The sequence below is a fragment of the Anolis sagrei genome, chromosome 13 (assembly GCF_037176765.1).
Source record: "Anolis sagrei isolate rAnoSag1 chromosome 13, rAnoSag1.mat, whole genome shotgun sequence".
NCBI lineage: Eukaryota > Metazoa > Chordata > Lepidosauria > Squamata > Dactyloidae > Anolis > Anolis sagrei.
Window position 1 is genome coordinate 8,001,197 of NC_090033.1, and position 20,310 is coordinate 8,021,506.

The 20,310-nt window shown below is 42.6% G+C and overlaps 1 protein-coding gene across 1 annotated transcript; it reads right to left on the bottom strand.

Moving 5' to 3' along the window:
• Window positions 1-409: 409 nt before the first annotated feature.
• MICOS10 (mitochondrial contact site and cristae organizing system subunit 10) lies at window positions 410-17,302 on the bottom strand. The gene is made up of 4 exons (XM_060758823.2): window positions 17,194-17,302; window positions 3,168-3,215; window positions 880-989; window positions 410-611 (listed from the first exon to the last, which is right to left on the bottom strand). The coding sequence occupies exons 1-4, from the start codon at window positions 17,258-17,260 to the stop codon at window positions 603-605; spliced, it is 234 nt and encodes a 77-aa protein (XP_060614806.2). The 5' UTR covers window positions 17,261-17,302; the 3' UTR covers window positions 410-602.
• Window positions 17,303-20,310: the final 3,008 nt, after the last annotated feature.

A 20,310-nucleotide genomic window follows, 5' to 3' on the forward strand; every position in this document is an offset into this window, starting at 1 on the left:
CCCATGACCAAAAGAAAATACTGGAAGGGTGTGTGGGCATTGACCTTAAGTTTGGGAGTTGTAGTTCACTTACATCCAAAGAGCACTGTGGTCTCAAACAATGATGGATCTGGACCAAACCCGGCACGAATACTCAATATGCCCAAATGTGAACACAGATGGAGTTTGGGGGAAATCAACCTTGATATTTGGGAGTTGTAGTTATTGGGATTTATAGTTCGCCTACAATCAAAAAGCATTCTGAACCCCACCAATGATAGAATTGGGTCAAACCTCCCACACAGAACCCCCATGAACAACAGAACATACTGTGTTTTCTGATGGTCTTTGGCGACCCCTCTGAAACCCCCTCGTGATCCCCCCAGGGGTCCCGACCCCCAGGTTGAGAAACACTGGACTAGAGATACTATTGTGCGTCAACATCTTTTTGCTTTATTTCCCGAAAGAGCAGCACCTTTCCCCGGCTTTGGATACAAAACGTGATTGTGTTCCCGAGAGCGGGTGGGCGGTCCCCAAGGCAGTGGTCAGTGGGCCGCTTGGACCTTTTCGGGAAGATGACAACGATGACGAGGAGACTCCGAGCCTTGCTTTCTTCCTCTCTGTCATTGCTCCTGGAAGAGAAAGAAAGAGGATCCCGGGTGAGAAAGCAACACCTCTGGTTCCCGATCTGTTTTCCAAGCCAAAAATGTCTCCAGAGTTGAGAGACATTTTTGGCTTGGACTACGCTGGTGGAAGGATTCCGGGTCGCCTAACCCTAGGACAGTTTACGGGCTGGAAGGCCATCTGTCAGTGAGGCTCAGGTTGTGTCTTCCTCTGTAGAGGAATGGGCCTGTTTCAGAGCTTCCCAATCTTTCCACGCTTTGGAGAAGGCAGACCCACCTTGACGAATCTCCCGTGGAGGAGGTGCGGGGACTGGAAGTCATGCTGGCAGTTGGAATAAGCCATGCCCAGGCCCGTCCCGGAGCCAAACGCAATGGGCCAGGTCTTCCCTGGAGGGAGGAGAAGAGGAGGAGGAAGACAAGGTTGGGAAGGAAACTTCAGCAGGATCTGTGTTGCCCCCCATGTCATGAAACAAGACGCTTGAAACCATGAAACAAAACAGCAGGAAAATCCCATAGTCCAAACTTAAGCTTGGCAAAAACTTGGTACATGAAACTCAGAGCACTTGAAAGCAAGGCCGTGATAAAATCACATTGCCTCAACTGAGGCAATTCACTCCTGAGCATCATTATAAACCTTTCCCAGAACCCAAAACTGACAAGAAAGCATTCTTCTTGACTTTCCTTGCATAATGTGTTTGGTGGTCCCTATGTAACTTCTCCAAACCTTACCCTTAGCACCAACCAGGAACCCAAAAGCAGCAGAAAAAAGTACATATGAAAAGTGGGAAATCACCAAAAGGGATAAGGAAGGCCTAATCCAACAGGTAGTTCCCTTTTTCCATCTACCTTCCCTTTTGTCTTTCCTTCCTTCCCTCCTTCTCGCTCCCCTCCATTCCCTTCCACCCTTCTTTCCTTCTCTTTATCCTTTCCCCTTCTATCCTTTTGTCCTTCCATCTTTCCTTCCTTCCCTCTTTCCTCCCTTCTTCTCTCTTCCTTTCTCCTTCCATCCTTCCCTTCCTTCTTTTTCCTTCCTTCTTTCCATCTCTTTCCTTCCCTCTTTCCTCCCTTTCTCTCTCTTTCTCCTTCCATCTCTCACTTCCTTCCATCCATTCTTTCCCTCTTCCCTTCCTCTTTCTCCTTCCTTCCATCCTTCCCTTCCTTCTTTCCATCTTTCTTTCCTTCCCTCTTTCCTCCCTTCTTCTCCCTCCATCCTTCCCTTCCTTTTCTTTTTCCTTCCTTCCTTCCATCCGTCTTTCCCTCTCCTTCCTTCTTTCTCCTTCCATCTTTCCCTTCCTCCCTTTCGTCTGTGCGTCATTCTTTCCTTCCCTCTCTTCCTCTTTCTCCTTCCATCCTTCCCTCCTTCCATTGTCTTCCCTTCCTTTTCATCCTCTTTCTCCTTCCATCCCTTCCTTCTTTCCATCTTTCTTTCCTTCCCTTTCCTCCCTTCTTCTCCTTCCATCCTTCCCTTCCTCCTCTTTTTCCTTCCTTCCTTCCATCCATCTTTCCCTCTCTCCTTTCTTCCTTTCCTCTTTCTCCTTCCATCCTTCCCTTCCTCCCTTTCATCTGTCTGTCCATCCGTCCTTCCTTCTCTCTCTTCCTCTTTCTCCTTCCATCCTTCCCTTTTGTCTTTCTTTCCTTCCCTCCTCCTCTCTCTGCTTCCAGCCTTCCCTTCCTCCCTTCTCTCTCTCTTTCCTTCCTTCTTCCTTTCCTCTCTTGCCAGTCCTCCTAGCAGGGAGTGCTAGCATGTGGCCCCAAAGTTAGGAAGTGTCCCCAGGCCCGGGATAACGCATTCCGGACCCTGGAAATCCCTATAGGAAAAGATTATTGTCATCCCAAAACAACAATAAGGATGAGGATCAAGGCAGCAAAGCGCTACCTCTGGGAAAGAGGCAGGAGATGTTCTGACCACTGATATGCAAACAATCCCAGTTCTGTGTGTGTCTACCTTCCTCCTCCTTTTTGCATCCCGTACAATGGCATGGTGGAGGAAATCCAAGTTGCGAAAGCCCCAAGAGCTGCCCTGACTCTAAACAGAAAGACAGGGCCGTGTAAACACACATTAAAGATGTTTATCTGCGGGAGGTTGCGCTGCTTTTCTTCTCCGAAGCCCAGAGCAAACAAATGGCCCTGTTTGGGGAAAGAGCGAGCGAGCGAAGGAGCCAAAGGCAAAAGGGACAATAATCTCCTCCTCGTCGGTATTGACCTTTTCCTTCCCTGTTTGGAGCCCGCCTCCATGCCTCAGTGTCTGCTCCGTGTTGACTTTCCCAGGGAGTTGGGAAAGCTTTCTTGCTCAGCCAGTTGAATCAAACGCATCTCCCTTTTGTTCTCTGCGATGAATCAGAGGGAGAGGGTGCAACGGAGCCCAGGCTGCCATTAGCCCAGCGGAGGTGTATTGGTGGCTGATTAATACACACTGATCGATGAAGGTGTCAGATAACAGAACTAGGGAGGAGTTGGAAGCAAAGGCTTGGCTGCGGACTCCGAATCCAAAGCCAGGAGAAGGTGGCCTCGAGTCTATCAACAGCATAAGAATAAACGAGTTGGAAGACTCAAAAGCAGACTTACTTTTGAAGAAGATGACTGAGAAGACAATGCCCAGGCCAAAACCAGCACCTGCAAGACAGAGAAAGAGAAGAACATGAAAAGAAACCAGGGCTGGGGAGCCACCGTCTAGTGGGATAGTAGTATAATAATAATAATCACTATCATCATCTGTCGTACACCTCTTAAGCTTGGCAAAAACTTGCTGCATGAAACTCAGAGCACTTGAAACCAAGACCGTGATCAAATAACAACATTGCCTCGACTGCAGCAATTCACTCCCATGAATCATTATAAACTTTTCCCTACCACTTGTCGTAGTATAATAATAATAATCACTATCATCATCTGTCGTACACCTCTTAAGCTTGGCAGAAACTTGCTGCATGAAACTCAGAGCACTTGAAACAGCTCTGAGTAGGAACAGCTCTGACCTTCAACACCACACCAGCTTGGTAAAGTCAGCAAGCAGTTTATTGAAGAATATAAGTAGGCAAAGCAGTAAAAAGTAGCAAAACAGTAAAGGTTCACAATCCAAAATAGTCCATCAGCTTTAAAAGGAAGCAAGATCCATGAGTACATAGGAATCCATGAAACAAGGCACTTGAAACCATGAAACAAAACAGCATGAAAATTCCATAGTCCAAACTTAACCTTGGCAAAAACTTGGTACATAAAACTCAGAGCACTTGAAACCAAGACCGTGATCAAATAACGATGTTGCCTCGACTTAGACAATTCACTCCCATGAATCATTATAAACCTTTCCCTACCACTTGTCGTACACCGGAGCAGGAACACCTCTGACCTTCAACACCACACCAGCTTGATAAAACCAGCAAGCAGTTTATTGAAGAATATAAGTAGGCAAAGCAGTAAAAATTAGCCGAACAGTAAAGGTTCACAATCCAAAATAGTCCATCAGTTTTAAAAGGAAGCAAGATCCATGAGTACATAGGAATCCATGAAACAAAACAGCATGAAAATTCCATAGTCCAAAGTTAACCTTGGCAAAAACTTGGTACATGAAACTCAGAGCACTTGAAACCAAGGCCGTGATCAAATAACAACGTTGCCTCGACTGCAGCAATTCACTCCCATGAATCATTATAAACTTTTCCCTACCACTTGTCGTACACCAGAGCACGAACACCTCTGACCTTCAACACCACACCAGCTTGGTAAAATCAGCAAGCAGTTTATTGAAGAATATAAGTAGGCAAAGCAGTAAAAAGTAGCAAAACAGTAAAGGTTCACAATCCAAAATAGTCCATCAGCTTTAAAAGGAAGCAAGATCCATGAGTACATAGGAATCCATGAAACAAGGCACTTGAATCCATGAAACAAAACAGCAGGAAAATCCCATAGTCCAAACTTAACCTTGGCAAAAACTTGGTACATGAAACTCAGAGCCCTTGAAACCAAGACCGTGATCAAATAACGATGTTGCCTCGACTGAGACAATTCACTCCCATGAATCATTATAAACTTTCCCCAGAATCCAAAACTGACAAGAAAGCATTCTTCTTGACTTTCCCACTATATAACGTGTTTGGTGGTCCCAAACTTGTCCACAGCTGCATGGTATATGGTAGACACAGGGATCGGCAAATGCAACATTGGCCAGACACGAATCCAGGAACACAAAAGGCACTGCAGACTAAGTCAACCAGAGAAGTCAGCCATAGCAGAGCACTTGGTGACACAACATATGATCTGAGAACATGGAAATGCTAACTACCACCATGTCAGGCTACTTGATGACCTCTTGGGATCCCATCTAACTGTGATTGTAGGACGGATTGAGGGTTTCATCAGACCAGGATTTAATCTGGATCCGTCATTCAAAGAAGGACCAAAGAGGCCTGGCAGAGGGATAAAGAGCGCGGCGCATAAGGCACACAGAGCCGCCGTTGGGCTTTCATTCCCGTCCTCTGTTTATTTGCTTTGGAAGCGAGACCTTTCATGTTTTATTGTTATGGAGTGAAAGGGCGGCCTCGGCCCCGGCCCCGAAGGTCTTTTAGTAGAAACAGCTGTCAGGTGGGAGGCCTCTCCCGTTGAGATGGAAAAAAAACGAGCAAAAAGGCCACGGCAGCGGGCTCTTTCTCGGAGGACGAGACCCGTATCTCACAAGACTACAAAGAAGTTAAGTCTGGATAACAGACATCTTTGGAGCCACTACAAAGGCTCCTCCGTGGCTCGATGGATCTGGATCAAACTTGGCACGTATACCCTTCAATACCCAACTTCAAACCAGTGAGCTTTTACATACACCCGACTTTCTGCATTCTTTACTGTTCATCTGCGTGGTATATTTTCTTTCTCTGGCAAGGCATGTGTGGACTGGTCAAACGTGAACTACACATGATTTTCATTTTGTCACACACCATCCTTGTGGGGGCTGATGGGTATTGTAGTACAAAGATCTGAAAAGTGCTGAGTAGAAGAGTCTGTACTTCATTAATGTTATTCTGCGTGGCATATTTTCTTTCTCTAGCGAGGCAGTGCAAGGACTGATCAAACATGAACTACATATGATTTTCATTTTGTCATACACCATCCTTGTGGGGGCTGATGGGTATTGTAGTAGAAAGAGCTTGAAAGTGCTGAGTAGGAGAGTCTGTACCCCATTAATGTTATTCTGCATGGCATATTTTCTTTCTCTGGCAAGGCAGTGCATGGACTGATCAAACGTGAACTACATATGACTTTCATTTTGTCATACACCATCCTCGTTGGGGCTGATGGGTATTGTAGTACAAAGATCTGGAAAGTGCTGAGTAGGAGAGTCTGTACTCCATTAATGTTATTATGCATGGCATATTTTCTTTCTCTGGCAAGGCAGTGTGTGGACTGGTCAAATGTGAACTACATATGATTTTCATTTTGTCACACACTATCCTTGTTGGGGCTGATGGGTATTGTAGCACAAATTCTGGAAAGCGCTGAGCAGGAAAGTCTGTACTCCATTGTTATTCTGCATGGCATATTTTCTTTCTCTGGCAAGGCAGTGTGTGGACTGGTCATTATTTTGAAAACAAACAGTATCAATCTACGATGGCGTGTTTTTTGCATGCATAGGGCCACGGAGAGATCTCACAGTCAAGTTTTGCACCTTCAGATATCTGGGACACACTAATTGTATGCAATACAGGCTAGATTTGGAGGAAGGCGGCCTGAAAACGGGAAATGCTGCCCATTAAGAATAACCAATGTCTCCCTGCGCTTTCCTTGAGCAACAGCTGGTCAGCTGGAAATATCTCTCTGTGTGTATATATTTGGTGAAGCTCGAGGGGAAATACATCCCGGGTGTTTATTCTATTTAAAAGCAAATTCCCATCTGGAGGGATCCATCAAACGGTTCAAAAAACATTTGGCCCCTTGACCCCGGGGTTCAAACACAGCCCTCCTTTTGCGTCGTCCTTGGGAAGCAGGAATGCCAAGCGGCGGAATGGAAAATAATTATTTCAGCAGCGAGGGAAAAAAGAAAGAAGAGTGTTCACGCAAACTGCCCGGCTTTAGTAAAGTCCGGTTTTGGGGGTCTCCTGCTGCCAACCCAAACATGTTAGCTAACCCATGAAAAATGATTTACAAGGGAAACGGAGCTCGTGCGTCGCTCAAGACGTTGCTTCCTCGAGCGCTTTTTCCATCCTTTTTTCTGGGAAGGAAGAAGGAACCAACCGTTGCCTCTTGACCAGAGAAAAACTTCTCGTTTCCTAGTCTTTTGGGAAATGATTTGAGCCTTGGAAGCATGAAACAGGAGCAAAGACATGGAACTAGAATTCCCTCAGAAAGCTTAACTAGGACAAAATATACACATTTACATACACACACATACCTATACACATGCACACATATGCACATCTACACACACATATACAAAAATATACATATACACACACACACCTACATACACACATATATGCATATACACATGCTCACACATATACATATACACATGCTCACACATATACATATACACATGCACATCTACACACACATATAGTTATACACATGCACACACATATACACACATATACATATACACACCTACATACACACATATGCATATACACATGCTCACACATATACATATACACATGCACACATACATATACACATATATGCATATACATACACATATATGCATATACACATGCTCACACATATACATATACACATGCACATCTACACACACATATAGTTATACACATACACACACATACACACACATATACATATACATACCTACATACACACATATATGCATATACACATGCTCACACATATACATATACACATGCACACATACATATACACATATATGCATATACATACACATATATGCATATACACATGCTCACACATATACATATACACATGCACATCTACACACACATATAGTTATATACATGCACACACATATACACACATATACATATACACACCTACATACACACATATGCATATACACATGCTCACACATATACATATACACATGCACACCTACACACACATATAGTTATACACATGCACACACATATACATATACACATCTACATACACACATATATGCATATGCACATGCTCGCACACCTACATACTCATATATGCATATACACATGCACACATACACACATATATGTATACATACACATGCACACCTACATACACACATATATACACATGCACATGCACATCTACACACACATATATGTATATACACATGCACATACATATACACAAATATACATATACACAGGTACACCTACATACACATATATGCATATACACAAATATAAAAATATATACACACACGTATATACATACACACACACATATATATACATACACACATCTATACACCCATACACACACACAAATATACACACACACATAAACACATATATATACACACACAAAACACATATACACAGACTGGGCCACAGCAATGCATGGCAGGGGATGGCTAGTCCTTCAATAAACCACTTGCTGATTGGACTACACTGGTGTGGTGTTTAAAGACAGAGGTGTTGCTGTTCCGGCATACAACATTACAAACTGGCTAGTCAATGCTTCAGTTGAAGTCATAACTGGCATGCTATGTGGTTTCCAAGCTGTATAGCCAATGCATTTGAGCGGCATTTTCTCCTGACGTTTCGTCTGCATCTATGGCTAGTGGCATCTTCAGAGGATCCGACAGTAGAAGATGCCAACTATAGGTGCAGGCAAAATGTCAGGAGAAAATGCTGCTAGAACACGGCCGTACAACCACACAACCCAGTTGATTCCGACCATGAAAGCCTTCAACAATACACAGATGGAGAATCCAAAGCCGGCTCGACCAAAGGATGGTTTCCGCAGTGCCGTGGCCTCCTTAAATGCTCAATTTCCTTTTCAGAAGGCAGTCCCCCCCCCTCCTCCACCACTCTCTCAGCACCACCAGCACCTGACCACGTCCACAGCTGTTTCTGCTCAAGCCAGGCACCTCCAGGCCATCACAATAAAACATGAAAGGTCTCGCTTACAAGGAAAACAAACACAAACGAGGAGGCATTCAAAAGGAAGGATGGGTCTGCACCAGGGCTCTCGCTCTCCCCAATCACAGGGCGGGAGAAAGAACTCTTCTCTGTTGGAGGCAAGGGCGAATGTTGCCATTCATCACCCTGATTAGCGTTGCAAAGCCTTACAGCTCCAAGACCTGGCTGATTCCTGACAATTTCAACAGAGGGAGGCCATGAAAATGAACACAATCTTAAAAACTCTAAAATGAGGACAGTAAATAAAGAGCAACACTGAAAAAAAAAACCCCAGAGGAATTCCAGACATGAAACAATCTAACACCTACCAACAAAGGATTGCCCCAGGCAGGAAGCAGCCAGGCCTTGAAGCTGCAAGACTTTGCAATGCTGATCAAGGTGATCAATTCCAACATTCCCACTTGCCTCCAACAGACAAGAGTACTTTCTCCCACCTACCAATAGCATGCCTGGCTGTTCACTGCCTGGGGGAAGCCTTTGTTGCGACATATAGCGAACACCTCCCAACAAAGGATTCCTCCAGGCAGGAAGCAGCCAGGGCTTGAAGCTGCAAGGCTTTGCAATGCTGATCAAGGTGGCCAATGGCAACATTCCCACTTGCCTCCAACAGACAAGAGTACTTTCTCCTACCTACCAATAGGAAGCCTGGCTGTTTACTGCCTGAGAGAATCCTTTGTTGGGAGTTGTTAGCTAATACTTCCCAACAAAGGATGCCCACAGGCAGGAAGCAGCCAGGGCTTGAAGCTGCAAAGCTTTGCAATGCTGATGAAAGTGATCAATTCCAACATTCCCACTTGCCTCCAACATACAAGACTACATTCTCCCACCTACCAATAGCAAGCTTGGCTGTTTACTGCCTGAGGGAATCCTTTGTTGGGAGTTGTTAGCTAACACTTCCCAACAAAGGATGCCCACAGGCAGGAAGCAGCTAGGGCTTGAAGCTGCAAGGCTTTGCAATGCTGATCAAGGTGGCCAATGGCAACATTCCCACTTGCCTCAAGCAGACAAGAGTTTTTTCTTCCACCCTAGTTTCTAACAGACCTCCCAACCTCTGAGGATGCCTGCCATAGATGTGGGCAAAACATCAGGAGAGAATGCTTCTGGAACATGGCCATACAGCCCGGGAAACTCAACAGCAACCCAGTGATTCCGGCCATGGAAGAAGCCTTCGACAACACAAGGAAGGAAGTGCTTTCTTTGCTTCCAAGGAGCAATCGCTGGGCCAAATGGGAGCGACAGTCCCAAACCTCCCAACGGCACCCCATTTTGCAAGAGCTCAAGTCAACCCGATTCAAAGGATGACTTCATTTCTCCCACACGTATAATTAGAAATGTTTTTGCTTTTCCCGGTGTCAAAACAAACGAGGCATTAGAAGAGAAAGCCCATTCGCCGTTTGGCTGATTTACGGGCCTGCTCATGTCCGGGCGCATCTCCGGATGGCAAGATCCCGTCGAGAATGCCAAGAAAAGCCCATGTTTTCTCAACGAGGCGGATTAAGGCGCTTACGACGATTTCCTTCCTGCGTTCCTCCGATCTGTCCTTAAGACCCTTTCAAAAGAGGGACGTGCACCCAGGGAACAATGGGGAAAAGCTGCCCCAACTTGTTCCTTCTGCTTCAGCTAAGTCCGCTTGTTGGCATAAGAGAAAGGCCTGCGTCGAAGGAAGCCAGTTGTGACTCAATTTGACTCTGAAGCTGAGCCCTGTGGGTTTTGTGAGCCAGAGTTCCTACGAGATGATGTGAAGGATGATGGGTTACAGATTTCTGTACAAGCTTCAGACAGGGTTGACCGTGAGGCTGCTGAAGGGGAAACAGCAAGTCAGTTCTCGGAGGAAAGGAAAGTTAGTGAGACTGATAACGAGAGTGAATTCCCACACGGCCAGGTGGAGATGTCTTTGCCTCCTTTGCCTTCCCACGGACCAAGATAAGGGGTTAGAGAGCCTTGAAGATAATGAATTAATGAGTACGCAAGATCATCTGCAATTAAGGGTCCGGAGAAGCTCTCGCTTGGCTAGCAAGCGAGAAGCCAAGTCTGCCAAAGGTCATCGCAATGTGTTCATGTCTGTAAAGGGTATTTAGCCTTCTCACTGACACACAGGGATTGTCAGTTCAACGTTGCTCTTTCCATGCAAACTTCTATGGATTAACCTTGGCTTTAAGCAGCATGCTTCTGGCTTCCTGAGTCTGGGATTTTGGGTCTTGTATTCAACTGTTTTCCACGGACTATTGTTTGACCATTGCTTAAAGGATTATACTTCATGTTTTTGCCTTTGGATCTTGGGAACTGTGTCTTTGTATTTAAGTCTTATGGAACGTTGTATCTCTTATACTATGTTTTGACTTTGCCTTTTCTTTCTCTTTGGGAGCAAGGTGAAAACTACCCTGAGTTGCAACACCAATGGATTCATGTCCCACCTGTACTGGCACGTTTCTACCACCCTTACCTGGCCAGCGTGGTTCATTTCACATGAAGATGTTCCTGAAGGGAATAGGGATGATGGTCTGTTTCCTGGACCTTGTTTTAGGGATGTGGGGCCTGAATCTTGCTCTTGTCACAAATGAGACTGGTGGGGATAAGGGACAGTGCCTTCTCGGTGGTGGCCCCCCGCCTGTGGAATTCACTCCCCATGGAAATTAGATCATCGTCATCTCTCCTCTCTTTTAGAAGGAAATTAAAAACATGGATATGGGACCAGGGCTTTGGGTAATCTGGCAGACTGACAAGGACAATAACAAGAGCTTTGGAACGGATTATGATAAGCGGAATGGACTCACTATTTACAGAACTCTGCGAAACGATGGCCACCAGGCTGGCTTTTTTCTATTAGATTTTATTGTATTAACTTAATGTTTTAACTATTGATGACTGCTGTTGTTGTATATTTTACTATGTTGAATTGTAGCCATCGAATATGTGCCGGTTGGAAGCTGCCCTGAGTACCCCCCCGGGGGGGGGGGGGTTGAGAAGGGCAGGGTAAAAAGGCCCAAAATAAATAAAAATAAATAATTAGACAGGCCTGTGTTGCTGCAAAGGGAATATCAAGGTCTTCAGCCTGGGAGAAGCTCTGAGCTGCAGACGCAGGGTCAGTTATCTCCACGTGCAGATTTTAATGAAGCCTTGGACAGACGAAGAGCTTTTAGCCAGCAGAGACAAACAAATCAACCTACTAATGCCTAAATTAATATAATTTTATTGGTATCAATTTTTATTTTGAAATTTACCTGTAGCTGCTGCATTTCCCACCCTCGGCTTATACTCTAATCAATACATTTTCCCAGTTTTTTGTGGTAAAATTAGGTGCCTCGGCTTATATTCGGGTCAGCTTATACTCGAGTATATACGGTACCTCGTTTGCTGTGTCATACTGTGTTTTTGTGTCAGGATAATAATAATAGAGTAAAATAATGAAAATGTAATAACAGTGATAACAGAGTAAAATTATAAATGCAGTAACAATAAAAATAAAGTAAAATAATAAATGTAATAATAATAAAGAGTAAATAAATAATAATACTAATTATTTTTTTTGTCGTGTCAGGAGCGACTCCTAGTGTGAGAAAATTGGCCGTCTGCAAGGACGTTGCCCAGGGGATGCCTGGATGATTTGATGTTTTTATCATCCTTGTGGGAGGCTTCTCTCATGTCCCCGTATGAGGAGCTGGAGCTGATAGAGGGAGCTCATCCGCCTCTCCCCGGATTTGAACCTGCGACCTGTCGGTCTTCAGTCCTGCCGGCACAGGGCTTTAACCCACTGCGCCACCGGGGGCTCCAGAATAATACTAATAATAAATAGAGTAAAATAATAAATGTAATAAAATAATAATAATGTAATGTAAATATAATAATAATAATTCATGTAATAAAATGATACTAATAACAAAGTAAAATAATAAATAACCTTGACTCGAGTATAAGCCGAGGGGAACTTTTTCAGCCTAAAAAGGGGCTTATACTCGAGTATATACAGTAAATATATTCCTTGTTGACCTACAGTGGGTCCCCTTTCCTGGGAGAAAGGTAAACTGGGAATGCAATGAGTAAGGATTTGGCAACATTAAGGAGCTTCTTTGGCCCCGATCCAGGAAAGCTTCTTTTGATCCACCAGACAACTTGCCACGCCGATAATCCTACTCAGAAACCAATATTTTCTCACGCTGTCCTTTTGCCGCGCCCTGTTCAATTAAGATCAAATTATTCCCTGCGCCAACCAAAGTTGCACCAAGCAGCACAAATCAGATAGGAACTCCTTTGCAATTCAAATGGCGAGCCGTGTTGTTCTTTTTCTCCTCGCCTGCCGGAGGTAAACAGGTTTGGTAAGAATGAAACTTTAAAAGGAAGACTACAGATGCTAAGCGTACGCACTCCAGTCGTGCGTGGCTTCGTTGCAACTTCAATGAGCCCACGGTTGTCAATATTCCAAGGAGATGCAAGGCCGAGACACACTAGAAATGGTTAAAACATTAGACAACAACAACAACAACCTTAGCAACAAAGAACAGACAAAGCAAGGCGAGGCTGCAGCAGTTTGCTTTGGCCTGAACCTACTAGGAAAAGCAATATTTGTGCCCTGTCTACACTGCCATCTACAGGCCGTCTCCAAGTTACAAACATTTGACTTACTCTTAAGGATGAGACAACGGGAAGTGAAAGAAATTGCCTCTAGAAAGGGAAAATCGCTCCTGAAAGAGTTACTATCATGGGGAAATCTTTTGAACAGAGGCACGGAGAAGCAAAGGAAACCTTGCAGGGGTGTAGATCCTTCCCTAATTCGATGGAATTATGGAAAAAATAGACCCCTGTCTGATTCCACAGCAAGCTGGCTTCAGGAAAGGCAAAAGCTGCACATCGCAAGTGCTGAACCTGACTCAGCACATCGAAGATGGCTTTGAAAGGCTTTCATAGACCTGTCAGCGGCTTATGATACTGTGAACCACCGCCTCCTCCTGAGAAAAATGTATAATATCACAAAGGACGACCACCTCACCCGCCTCATAGGAAACCTGCTACAAAACAGGAGCTTTTTTGTTGAGTTCCAGGGCCAGAGAAGCAGATGGCGGAAACAGAAGAACGGCCTGCCTCAGGGGAGCGTGCTTGCTCCATCCATGTTCAACATCTACACAAATGACTAGCCACTGCCAGAAGGGACAGAGAGTTTCATCTATGCTGATGATCGTGCCATCACCGCTCAAGCAGGGAGCTTTGAGATGGTTGAAGAGAAGCTCTCCGAAGCTCTAGGTGCCCTTACTGCCTATTAAGGGGAAAACCTGCTGATCCCTGATCCATTTAAAACACAGACATGTGCTTTTCACCTAAAGAACAGACAAGCATCCCGAGCTCTGAGGATGACCTGGGAAGGAATCCCATTGGAGCATTGCAGCGCACCCAAAAATCTGGGAGTCACTCTGGACCGTGCTCTGACCTACAAGAGGCACTGCCTGAATATCAAGCAAACGGTGGGTGCTAGAAACAATATCATACGAAAGCTGACTGGCACAGCCTGGGGATCACAACCAGACACAGTGAAGACATTATTATTATTATTATTATTATTATTATTATTATAACTTTATTTGTACCCCGCTAGCATCTCCCGAAGGACTCGATGCGGCTTACATAGACCAAGGCCTCAAAACACAATACAACAATACCATACCTAAAGCAAATTAAAAACAGTTAAGCAGTATGAACAACCAACAATAAACAATACATCTGCCCTTGTGCTATGCTACTCTGCTGCTGAGTATGCATGCCCAGTGTGGAACACATCTCACCATACTAAAACAGTGGATGTGGCTCTTAATGAGACATGCCGCATCATTACGGGGTGTCTGCACCCTACACCACTGGAGAAACTACACTGTCTAGCTGGTATTGCACCACCTGACATCCGCCGAGAAGTAGCAGCCAATAGTGAAAGGACCAAGGCAGTGACATCTCTAGCTCATCCCCTGTCTGGATATCAGCCAGCACGTCAATGACTTAAATCAAGACATAGTTTTCTAAGATCTACAGAAACACTTGCTGGAACACCTCAGCAAGCGAGAGTCCAAAAGTGGCAGGCACAAACCCAGAACCTCAATCCATGGCTGATACCAAATGAGAGACTCCCCCCCTGGGCACACAGAAAACTGGGCGACTTGGAAGGAGCTGAACAGACTGCGCTCTGGCACCACGGGATGCAGAGCCAATCTTAAGAAATGGGGCCACAAAGTGGATTCCACAACATGCGAGTGTGGAAAAGAGCAAACCACTGACCACTTGCTGCAATGCAACCTGAGCCCTGCCACATGCACAAGGGAGGACCTTCTTGCGGCAACACTAGAGGCACTCCAAGTGGCCAGATACTGGTCAAAGGACATTTAATCAACTACCAAGCCTGCAAACTTTGTGTTTTGTCTGTCTGTTTGTTTTGTTTAAAATGTAATACAACTTTCTGGTTGCTCCTGACACGATAAATAAATAAAGACCCTTCCCTATGCAATCCAAAGCTAAGAAATATATATATTTGAGGGTACTTCCACTTTAAAAATGTACCTTTTCCAACTTACTAACAAGTTCAACTAAGAACAGCCCTACAGAGCCCGTCTTAATGTGTTGTTGAAGTCTTTCCCGGCTGGAATCACTGGGTTGCTATGCATTTTTGGGCTGTATGGCCATGTTCCAGAAGTGTTCTCTCCTAACGTTTCACCCACATCTCAAAAATTAGGGGGATTCCAAACAAGAATCAATCAGGGCCAGCTAACACCTCCCAAGAAAGGGCCCCCCAGGCAGGAAGCAGCCAGACCTTGAAACTGCAAGGCCATTAAATGCTGATCAAGGTGGCCAGTTGCAACATTTACACGTGCCTCCAACAGACAAAAGCTTTCTCCCACCCTGGCCACCATAGGGATCTTGATTGTTGTGTACTAATCCTGTTGTGTATCAAATCAAATAATCTCTCTCTCTCTCTCTCTATATATAGATAGAAATGTAATGTTTGCTTGTTTGTTTGTTTATGGGGGAAACATAACTCAGAAACCGCTGGATGAACCGACACAAAATTTTGACATAATAACCTAATAGTCCAACATGTGTCCATCACCCCTAAAAACACACACACAAAACCCCCAGCGGAACGGACTTAAAACCCCCCAAAATACACCATATAGACATACACACATATACATATACTCATGCACACACACATATATACACACAAGCACACACAAATATACACATACATATACATGCACACATACATATATACAAATATATATACACATACACACATATATGCATATACATGAGCACACACATATACACAATATACATATACACATGCACTCATACATACACACATATACATGCACACATATATGCATATAGACATACACACATATAATAATAACATATACACGAGCACACACACATTTTTATTTTATTTTATTTCCTATATTTATACCCCGTCCCTCCCCCCCCCGAAGGGGGATTCAGGGTGGTCTAACAAAAGCATCATACAATATACACAATATACATATACACATATACACATGCACACATACACACACATATACACATAAGGACACAGAAACATACACATATACATGCATACATACACATTCACACATACATATATGCATATACACATGTGCACATACATACACGCACACATATATACACATAAGCACAAATATACATAAACACACATACATACACACATACATATATGCATATACACGAGCACACACATATACACAATATACATATACACATGCACATACATACACACACATATATACACATAAGCACACACAAATATACATAAACACACATACATACACACATACATATATGCATATACACATACACATATGCATACAAACGAGCACACATATACACATAAGCACACACAAATATACACATATATACACACATATGCATATACACGAGCAGACATATATACACAATATACATATACACATGCACATACATACACGCACACATATATACACATAAGCACACACAAATATACATAAACACACATACATGCACACACACACACACACACATATATATATATATACATATACACATACACATATGCATATACACGAGCACACATATTTACACAATATACATATACACATGCACACATACATATACACTCATACATGCATATACACATGTGGGGTGTAAAGAAATATAATAGTAAATATGTGATTTCATAATAGATAACATAATATTAGATAATATAATAATTTTAATATTAAGAATAATTGTATGCTGATGCATAATATACATATAATAATAATAGAGTATAAATATTATAATAATAATGATAATAGTACTGAATAGATTCAAGGCCAGGCAATGGGGCCTTCTCGAAAACAGAGCTCATACTCCAAGGCCATGGCAATGTGTGGAGGAGAAAGTGGGGCAGGAATAGCCTAATAATACGAATATATGATAATGACAGTCTGCAGGGGGAAGGCGAGGCCATGCAGGTTTCCAAAAGAGAGGGGGGTATTCACCCAGCTTGACGGCGGAGTCAGCCAGGCACCGGTCCCACTTCCTCCCCAAGTCGCCTTCCGACGCCATCTTGCTCCCTCTCCCGCCTGCCACTCAAGCCTTCCGCCCGCCCACGTCTCGCGAGAGTCGCCGCCCGCCCAGCTGGGCCGAAGCCCCTCTCGCGAGACCTCAGAGCGCTCCGCTTCCTCTGCCCCCCTCCCGTTGCCAAGGGCAACCGAGGTAACTCCAGCCAGGCTTGACCTTGCAGGCTAGGCCCGAAAGCAGAAAGGCCACCACTGTGAAATATACTATTATTACTATTTATTATTATTAATCCCGCAGGAGACTGAAAGCAGCTATATATCCATTATTGGTAATAATGTAATAATATATGGAATGTATTGTCGAAGGCTTTCATGGCTGGAATCACTAAGTTCTTGTGGGTTTTTTCGGGCTATAGGGCCATGTTCTAGAGGCATTTCTCCTGACGTTTTGCCTGCATCTATGGCAAGCATCCTCAGAGGTAGTGAGGTCTGTTGGAAATAGGAAAATGGGATGTGCGGGGCTGGACGAATGCAAAGCTTTGTTCTGGCCCAAGCTACCTATCTGACCGCATCTCTGCCTATGAACCCACCAGGACTTTGAGATCTTCCGGGGAGACCCTGCTCTCGATCCCGCCTGCTTCTCAAGCACGGCTGGCGGGGACGAGAGATAGGGCCTTCTCGGTGGTAGCTCCTCGGCTGTGGAACGCCCTTCTACGGACATTAGACTAGCACCATCTCTAATGGTATCCCGCAAAAAAAGTGAAGACCTGGCTGTTTGAGCAGGCGTTCCAAAAATTAGTGCAGACTAATTGTCAGACTACACAGAGAAGTCACTGAAATCCACAAGCATGTGGACAATTTCAACAGAAAGGAAGAGACCATGAAAATGAACAAAATCTGGCTACCAGTATTAAAAAACTCTAAAATTACAACAGCAAAACAGCAGAGAGGAAACAACCAGGCACATCTTAACACCTCTCAACAAAAGATTTTCCCAGGCTCAGCCAGGCCTTCAAATGCTAATGAAGGTGATCAGTTGAAACATTCACACCTAGCTCCAGCAGAGAAGAGCTCTTTGCCCCACCCCAGCCATTCCACAGATATATAAACCCATTGTCCTAATTCCAACAGACCTCACTACCTCTGAGGATGCTTACCATAGATGCAGGCGAAACGTCAGGAGAAATGCCTCTAGAACATGGCTCTATAGCCCGAAAAAACCCACAAGAACCTAATATATGTAATAATAATAATATATATTATTATATCCCGCAGGAGACTGAAAGCAGCTATATATCCATTATTGGTATCACAATATATAATAATAATTAATATTATTATTAATAATAAATATAATATAATAATAGATAATGTAATAATATAATATATCTAATAATATATATTATTATTGTATATCGTGATACCTATAATGGATATATAGTTAATGTATTGTCCAAGGCTTTCATGGCCGGAATCCATGGGTTGTTGTAGGTTTTTCCGGGCGATATGGCCATGTTTTGGAGGCATTTTTTTCTCCTGACGTTTCGCCTGCCTCAGAGGTAGTGAGGTCTGTGGAACCCACAGATATATAAACCCATTTTTCCTACTTCCAACAGACCTCAATACCTCTGAGGATGCTTGCCATAGATGCAGGCGAAACGTCAGGAGAAAAAATTGCCTCCAAAACATGGCCATATAGCCCAGAAAAACCTACAACAACCCAGATATATAGTTATTTATTTATTTATTACTTTATTTGTATACCGCAGTTTCTCAGCCCGTAGGCGACTCAACGCGGTTAACAATAAGAGGAAAGATTCAATGCTAACAACATACACTATTTAAAAACACTTAACACATAGTATATTATTAGTTATACATCAGTCTGCTGCGGGATATAATATAATAATAATAATAATAATAATAATAATAATAATAATAAATATTATTACATTATCTATTAATATATTATATTTATTATTATCATTACCATTATTACCATTATTACCATTATTATTATTATTATTATTATTATTATTATTATTATTATTGTATTGTGATACCAATAATGGATATGTAGCTGTTTTTATATTATTATTATTATTACATTATCTATTATTATATTATATTTATTATTATTATAATAATCAAATATTTATTTATATCCCAATTAATTTTCCCCGAAGGAGACTCAAAGCAGCTTAACATAAAAGCATCAGCATAACAATTTCAATTATTATCATCATTCTATTATTATTCTATTTATGTTTATTATTCTATTATTATGCTATTATTATTATTAATATTATTATTAATATTATAATATTATTATTATTATGCTATTTATTTATACACCGCTTTATCTCTCCTCAAGGAGATTCAAAGCATCTATGTATCAATGTATTGTCGAAGGCTTTCATGGCTGGAATCACTCAGTTCTTGTGGGTTTTTTCGCTTGCATCTATGGCAAGCATCCTCAGAGGTAGTGAGGTCTGTTGGAATTAGAGGTGATGTCTCCTCAGAGGATGCTTGCCATAGATGCAGGCGAATCGTCAGGAGAAATGCCTCTAGAACATGGCCATATAGCCCGAAAAAACCCACAAGAACATCTATGTATCCTTTATTGGTATTACAATATATTATTATATATTATATTCTGTATTATTATATTATATATATATTATTCTTATTATTTTATTCTTATTATATTTACATCCTACTTTATCTCTCCTCAAGATTCAGAGCGGCTATGTATCCAGTATTAGTATTACAATGTATTATTATTATAATTATATATTATATTCTGTATTATTATATTGTATATATGTATTATTATTGTTATATTTATATCCCGCTTTATTTCTTCTCAAGGACATTCAAAGCGGCTATATATCCAGTATTGGTATTACAATGTATTATTAATACAATGTATTATTATTATTATTATTATTACTATATATAATATTCTGTATTATTATATTATATGTATTTATTTTTATTATTATATTTATATCCCACTTTATCTCTCCTCAAGATTCAAAGCAGCTATGTATCCAGTATTGGTATTACAATGTATTATTATTATTATTATATTAT